The 7,757-nt window shown below is 70.5% G+C and overlaps 1 protein-coding gene across 1 annotated transcript; it reads right to left on the bottom strand.

Moving 5' to 3' along the window:
• Positions 1-1,293: 1,293 nt before the first annotated feature.
• LRRC71 (leucine rich repeat containing 71) lies at positions 1,294-7,754 on the bottom strand (the record flags this gene model as incomplete). The annotated part of the gene is made up of 14 exons (XM_074167587.1): positions 1,294-1,404; positions 4,053-4,168; positions 4,266-4,374; positions 4,488-4,555; positions 4,687-4,726; positions 4,883-4,993; positions 5,126-5,200; positions 5,305-5,388; positions 5,499-5,649; positions 6,582-6,650; positions 6,773-6,847; positions 6,978-7,053; positions 7,502-7,633; positions 7,715-7,754. Coding segments are annotated over 14 exons (1,257 nt in total), but the record flags the coding sequence as incomplete, so codon positions are not given.
• Positions 7,755-7,757: the final 3 nt, after the last annotated feature.

Below are 7,757 nucleotides of genomic sequence, written 5' to 3'. Positions count from 1 at the left end.
CATCCTCTCGCCCCCACATCCCCTCACCCCTCCATCCCCTTGCCCCCCTCCTTCACACACACCCCCCCCATCCCTTTGCCCCCCCATCCCCTTGCCCCCCCCCTTCACACACACCCCCACATCCCTCGCCCCCCACATCCCCTTGCCCCACATCCCCGTGCCCCCCTGTCCTTTTTCCCTCCTGTCCCTTCACGCCCCCCCGTCCCCTCGCCCTCCCCGCATCCCCTTGCCCCCCCGCCCCTTCACACCCCCCCATCCCCTCGCCCTCCCTGCATCCCCTTGCCCCCCCCGTCCCTTCACACCCCCCCATCCCCGTGCCCTCCGTCCCTTCGCCCCCCCCACATCCTCTCACCCCCCCACCCCCCTTGCCCCCCCCGTCCCCCTCACCCCCTTCTCCCCATCTTTTCCAGGCTCCAGAGCCCCCCTCGCCGAGGACCCCGCTCGCGACGCCGGCCTTTAGCCGCGGTGGGGAGAGGGGGGGGGGGCTCCCCCCCCCCCCCCTGCAGAATTGCTCCAAGCCGGCGGGGGGTGCTGCCCCACAGCGCCCCCCCCCGCCCTGTGCCCCCCATCCCCACGCCAGCAGCCCCCCCCCCCAGAACTACAGGGGGCTCGGGCTGGAAGGTAGGGAGCACGATCCGTGGGGCCGGCAGCCGGGGTGTCTCCCCCCCCCTTCCCCCTTACCCCCCCCCAAATCTCCTCGCATGGCAGCCCCGGCTCGGCCCCCCCCAACCCGTGTCCCCCCCCCCCCTCTCCCCGTGTCCCCCCCCCCGTCCCGGCCGCGAGAGCTGGATCTAGTCTGTATAAATGCACTTTGTTCTGTTCCTCTCCGTGCTGCGGCCCCCCCCCCCGCCTATAAATATGTACGTACGTGCCCCCCCCCCTCCTGTAAATACCCACCACCGGCCCCCCCCCCAGCCGGAGACGGGGTGGGGGGGCAGCGGGGACACACCACACACCCCCCCCACCAGCACCGAGCTGGCCTCCCCACCTCCCGCCGGTGACAATCGGGGACCCGGGGGGGGGGGGGCGCGTGTGTGTGTGTGTGTGTCCCCCCGCAAGGTGTGGGGGCGAGGCCGGCGCGCCGGGGGGGTGGGGGGGGGAGTGGGGGGGGCCGATATATATATTATATATAATAGAGCCAAGACTGAGCGGTTGCTGTTCCCCGCTGTAGAATTTGTTTTATTTTCTGCCTTTTTGGAGAATTTGGGGGTTTTTTTAGAGTAAAGGCAAAGAGCGAGGTCACCCTGGGGGGGGGGGGTGTCTGTGGGCCCCCCCCCCCGCCCGGGGACCGTGTTACGGGCCCGGTTCCTGCTCCTCCTCCCGGGCTCCGGGCGGCGGGTCCTGGGGGGGCAGCAGCTCCCGGAGCCGCCCCAGCCCCGGGCTGGTGGGGGGGATGCGGTTCTTCTGCGGGGGGGGGGAGAAAGGGGGGCGTCAGGCTGGGACGGCGGCGGTGCCAGCCCCACGGCGGTGCCAGTCCTGCCCTGTGCCCCACGGCAATGCCAGCCCCACGGCGGTGCCAGCCCCACGGCGGTGCCAGTCCTGCCGTGTGCCCCACAGCAATGCTAGCCCCACGGCGGTGCCAGCCCCACAGCGGTGCCAGCCCTGCCCTGTGCCCCATGGCAATGCCAGCCCCACGGCGGTGCCAGCCCCACAGTGGTGCCAGCCCTGCCCTGTGCCCCACGGCGATGCCAGCCCCACAGCGGTGCCAGCCCCACAGTGGTGCCAGTCCTGCCGTGTGCCCCACGGCAATGCCAGCCCCACGGCGGTGCCAGTCCTGCTGTGTGCCCCACAGCAATGCTAGCCCCACGGCGGTGCCAGCCCCACAGCGGTGCCTGTCCTGCCGTGTGCCCCACGGCAATGCCAGCCCCACGGCGGTGCCAGCCCCACAGTGGTGCCAGTCCTGCCATGTGCCCCACAGTGATGCCAGCCCCATGGCCGTGCCAGTCCTGCCATGTGCCCCACAGTGATGCCAGCCCCATGGCAATGCCAATCCTGCCGTGTGCCCCACGGCAATGCCAGCCCCACGGCGGTGCCAGCCCCACAGCAGTGCCAGTCCTGCCGTGTGCCCCACAGCAATGCCAGCCCCACGGCGGTGCCAGTCCTGCCGTGTGCCCCACGGCAATGCAAGCCCCACAGTGATGCCAGCCCCACAGTGGTGCCAGTCCTGCCGTGTGCCCCACGGCAATGCCAGCCCCACAGCGGTGCCAGTCCTGCCGTGTGCCCCACAGCAATGCTAGCCCCACGGCGGTGCCAGCCCCACAGCGGTGCCAGTCCTGCCGTGTGCCCCATGGCAATGCCAGCCCCACGGCGGTGCCAGCCCCACAGCGGTGCCAGTCCTGCCATGTGCCCCACGGCAATGCTAGCCCCACGGCGGTGCCAGCCCCACAGCGGTGCCAGTCCTGCCGTGTGCCCCATGGCAATGCCAGCCCCATGGCAGTACCAATCCTGCCGTGTGCCCCATGGCAATGCCAGCCCCATGGCGGTGCCAGCCCCACGGTGGTGCCAGTCCTGCTGTGTGCCCCACGGCAATGCCAGCCCCATGGCGGTGCCAGCCCCACGGCGGTACCAATCCTGCCGTGTGCCCCACGGCAATGCCAGCCCCACGGCGGTGCCAGTCCTGCCGTGTGCCCCACAGCAATGCTAGCCCCACGGCGGTGCCAGCCCCACAGCGGTGCCAGTCCTGCCGTGTGCCCCATGGCAATGCCAGCCCCATGGCGGTGCCAGTCCTGCCGTGTGCCCCACAGCAATGCTAGCCCCATGGCGGTGCCAGCCCCACAGCAGTGCCAGCCCTGCCCTGTGCCCCATGGTGATGCCAGCCCTACAGTGATGCCAGCCCCACGGCAGTGCCAGTCCTGCCATGTGCCCCATGGCAATGCCAGCCCCACAGCGGTGCCAGTTCTGCCATGTGCCCCACAGTGATGCCAGCCCCATGGCAATGCCAGTCCTGCCGTGTGCCCCACGGCAATGCTAGCCCCACAGTGATGCCAGCCCCACAGTGGTGCCAGTCCTGCCGTGTGCCCCATGGCAATGCCAGCCCCATGGCGGTGCCAGCCCCACGGCGGTACCAATCCTGCCGTGTGCCCCACGGCAATGCCAGCCCCACGGCGGTGCCAGTCCTGCCGTGTGCCCCACAGCAATGCTAGCCCCACGGCGGTGCCAGCCCCACAGCGGTGCCAGTCCTGCCGTGTGCCCCATGGCAATGCCAGCCCCACGGCAGTGCCAGCCCCACAGTGATGCCAGCCCCATGGCAATGCTGGCCCCATGGCAATGCTGGCCCCACACTGATACCAGCCCCACGGCAATGCCCCACCATGTGCCTGGTGGTGATGCCAGCCCCATGGTGATGCCAGCCCCATGGCAATGCCAGCCCCACCGTGTCCCTGGTGGCACTGTCAGCCCTGCTGTGTGCCCAGTGGCGATGCCAGCCCCACGCCGATGCCAGCCCCACGGCAATGCCCCACCATGCGCCTGGTGGTGATGCCAGCCCCACGGCAATGCCAGCCCCACCGTGTCCCTGGTGGCACTGCCAGCCCTGCTGTGTGCCCAGTGGCGATGCCAGCCCCACGCCGATGCCAGCCCCACGGCAATGCCCCACCATATGCCTGGTGGTGATGCCAGCCCCACGGCGATGCCAGCCCCACCGTGTCCCTGGTGGCACTGCCAGCCCTGCTGTGTGCCCAGTGGCGATGCCAGCCCCACACCGATGCCAGCCCCACGGCAATGCCCCACCATGCGCCTGGTGATGATGCCAGCCCCATGGCAATGCCAGCCCCACCGTGTCCCTGGTGGCACTGCCAGCCCTGCTGTGTGCCCAGTGGCGATGCCAGCCCCACGCCGATGCCAGCCCCACGGCAATGCCCCACCATATGCCTGGTGGTGATGCCAGCCCCACGGCGATGCCAGCCCCACCGTGTCCCTGGTGGCACTGCCAGCCCTGCTGTGTGCCCAGTGGCGATGCCAGCCCCACGGTGATGCCAGCCCCACACTGATGCCAGCCCCACGGTGATGCCAGCCCCACACCGATGCCAGCCCCACGGTCCCCCCCGTCTCACCTGCAGGGAGAGGCGCAGCAGCCCCTGCTGCCCGGGCACCTTGGGCTTCTTCACCCGCTGCTGCCCCTCCAGCGCCGCCAGGAAGGCGCCCAGGCCCCGCTGGGTGATGCGGTTGTCTGTTGTTGGGGGGGTGGAGAAGAAACAGGGGGAGGGTCGGGGACAAGTTGGGGGGGACAGGGGACGGAGGACCGGGGGGGGGACGACAAGACTCACAGCTCAGGTTGAGGTTGAGGAGCGCCCGGTTCCCCGGCAGGACGAGGCTGCCCTGGTGCTGCCTGGGCTCTTCCAGGAGCGGGTGCAGCGGCTCCCCCGGATCCGGCACCTTGGGGGGGGGGGGCAGGGGCCATGAGGGGTTGTGGGGACCCCCCCACCACCACCAAGGGTTAGGGACCCCCCCCCCCCCCCAACGATGTGTGTCCCCTCCCGCCCCCCCACCTCTGGGCTCAGCTTCTCCTGCCCGCTGGGTTTCATGTCTCTGCTACGGGTGGCTCTGGGCTCCGGCGCTGCAGGGGGTGGGAGGGAGGTGAGACACCCCCCCCCCTGCCCTGTGCCCCCCCCCAGACACCTTAGACACCCACCACCCCCCCCCCAGACCCCTTGCCCCCCCCCCCAGACCCCTCGGACCCCCACTCACCCTTCTTAGGCTGCCGGACCTCCTCCTTCCGCAGCGGCTCCTGCAAGGGATGGGGCAGCGCTTGGGGGGACACCCCCCCCCCCCCTGCATCCCCCCTCCAGGGATGGGGAAACTGAGGCACCCTAAAGGCTGGGGACACCTTATGGGAGGGGGGGAATTGTCCTCCCCCCACCCCTGTCCCCTCCCGCCTCCTCACCTTCTTCTTGGCTGGGATTTTGCCCAACTTGGGTGGGAGCAGTTTGTCGGGCCCCCCCCCGCCGCGCAGGCTGGAGCGATGCTCGCTCTGGCCCTCGCTCTCTTTTGGGATCTGGGGGGGGCAAAGTGTGGCGGGGGTGGGGGGGCTCAGGGTGCATTTCCCCCCCCCCCCAGGACCTTCCAACCTTTTCCTGAAGGTGGGGGTCAAAATAGAGGGGGGGGGGGTAGAAGGGGGGTGTCTCACCGTGGGGGTGCGTCCCAAAAGCAGCCGCCTCCGCTCCACCACCTCGGCGTGGGTCAGGGTGAAGGGGGCCAGGACCTGGGATTTTGGGGGGGGGGGGGGGGGGGTGAGGGGAGGGTCCGACCCGAGCCCCCGCACCCCCCAAAATCCCCCCAGTGTTGGGGGGGGGGGGGGGCACCCACCTGGGCCAGGCTGGTGGCCCCCGCGTCCCCGATGTCGTTGTTGGCCAGGGAGAGGGAGAGCAGGGAGCGGTTCAAGCGCAAGCCCTGGGGGGGGGTTGGGGGGCAAAAAGGGGGGGGGGATATCAGGGTGGTGGGCATCCAGTTGCCCCCCCCCCCAGACCCCCCCCCTTTCTCCCCCCCCCCCCATCGCCCACCTGGGCGATGTCAGCAGCCCCCAGGTCCGAGATGTGGTTGAAGCTGAGGACGAGGGAGACCAGGCTGCGGTTGGGGGGGGCCAAGTTCTGCCCCACCAGCCGGGCCCCCCCGTCCCCGAGGTCGCTGTGGCGCAGCGAGAGGTGGGTCAGCCTGTGGGGGGGGGGGGGAAACAGGACGGGGGGGGGGTGTCACTGGGGGTCCCATGGGGGTCCCGGAACCCCCTCTATCCCCATTGGCGCTGTGGTGCAGTGAGAGGGGGGTCAGCCTGGGGCGGGGGGGGGACAGGTGGGGAAGGGGGGATGTCACTGGGACCCCCATGGGACCCCCAGTGACCCCCCCCCCGGGTGGGTCAGCCTGTTGCAGGGAGGAGTCACTGGGGGTCTCATGGGGGTCCTGGGACCCCCCCGTCCCTGTTGTCACTGTGGCACAGCAAGAGGTGGGTCAGCCTGGCGGGGGGGGTTGTCACTGGGTGTCCCATAGGGGTCTCATGAGGGTCTTGGGACCCCCCCCCCGGGTGGGTCAGCCTGTGGGGGGGGGGACAGGACAGGGGGTGTGTGTCACTGGGGGTCTCATGGGAGTCTCATGGGGGTCCTGGGACCCCCCTGTCCCCATTGTCACTGTGGCGCAGTGAGAGGTAGGTCAGCCTGGGGGGGGGACAGGCTGGGGGGGTGTCATTGGGGGTCCCATGAGGGTCCCAGGCCCCCCCCAGCCCCGATGTCGCTGTGGCACAGTGAGAGGTGGGTCAGCCTGGGGGGGGGGGGGGTCACTGGGGGTCCCATGGGGGTCTCATGGGGGTCCCGGGACCCCCCCCCCCGGGTGGGTCAGCCTGTGGGGGGGACAGGCAGGGAGGGGGGGGCCACTGGGGGTCCCATGGGGGTCTCATGGGGGTCCCGGGACCCCCCCCCAGGTGGGTCAGCCTCTGAGGGGGACAGGCGGGGAAGGGGGGATGTCACTGGGACCCCCATGGGACCCCCAGTGACCCCCCCCAGGTGGGTCAGCCTGTGGGGGGGGGACACTGGGGGTCCCATGGGGGTGTCATGGGGGTCCCGGGACCCCCCCCCGGCCCCCCGGCCCCGACTCACGTGCTGTCGCTCCCCATCAGCGTGGGGATGGCGAGTTCGGGCAAGGGGCTCCCCTCCAGGCTGAGCGTCCTGGGGAGGAAAGATGCCCCCCCCCCCACCCCCCCCCAAAAAAATGTCATTAACGATCCTCCCTGGCAACGCCCCCCCCCCCCAATTCGTTAATTAGCGATAACGAGGGAGCACCCACATACCGGAGGCGGGGGCAACGCGCCAGCAGGGCCCCCAGCGCCGGGAGCAGCCGCTCCGTCAGCCCGACCTTCCAGAGGCTGATGGAATGGGGGGGGGGACACACAGACAGAGGGAATGACATCAGGACCCTCCGCCACGGAGTTGGGGGCGGCGGGGGGGGGCTACCGGTGTGTGTCGTGTCCCCCCCCCATCCCTGCCCGCACTCACTGCACTGCCTGCAGGCCGGCCAGGGGGGGCAGGCACTGGCTCAGGACCCCCAGCATCTCCTCCTCCATCTTCCAGCCTGGGGAAAGAGCCGGGGGGGGGCAGCACTTTGGGGGGGGGGGGATGTCCCCAGAGCAGAGCAGAGGGGCAGAATCCGCCCCCCCCCCCCCCCCCCGGAGTTGGGGGGGACACACTGGGGGACACACACACACAGAGGACCCTGCCCTTGACCTGACGAGGGTCACACGGGGGGGGGGGGCCACCTCTCCAGGTCCCCCTCTGGATGCCACCCCCATCCTTCGGGGGTGTCACCGCCCCCCCCCCCAGCTCAGTGTCACCCATAAATTACCCCCCCCCCCAAAAAAAATGGCCATTCCCCTCCCAAGCGCCGGCACAACTTGGAGCCATCCCATTTCCTCCCATTTCCTCCATTTCATCCATTTCCAAGGGTGCTGGCGGGGGGGGGGACGACACAACGGGCACACGATGACATTCCCTGGGGTGGGGGGGGTGTCCCCAAGACCCACCTCGAAGGAAGAGGGCACGGACCCCCTGGGGGTCCTCCTGGTCCCGCTCCACCTGGATGCGGGGCTGGAAGTGGCCAAACTTGCCCTCGATGGTGGCCAGGACCTCCGGCAGGGTGGGCTCGGCCGGCTCCTCTGTGGGATAATGGGGGGGGGGCCAGGTCTGGGTCAGCAACCCCCAGATTTACAGTTCCCCCCCCCCCCGCCAAAGCTCACCATCGGTGGGGAAGCTCGGGGGGGGCCGGGGGGTGACTTTGGG

This window comes from Numenius arquata, unplaced genomic scaffold (assembly GCF_964106895.1).
Source record: "Numenius arquata unplaced genomic scaffold, bNumArq3.hap1.1 HAP1_SCAFFOLD_1855, whole genome shotgun sequence".
NCBI classification, from domain to species: domain Eukaryota; kingdom Metazoa; phylum Chordata; class Aves; order Charadriiformes; family Scolopacidae; genus Numenius; species Numenius arquata.
The sequence above is the reverse complement of the archived record's forward strand: the minus strand, read 5'-3'. Positions and strand labels throughout refer to the sequence as shown.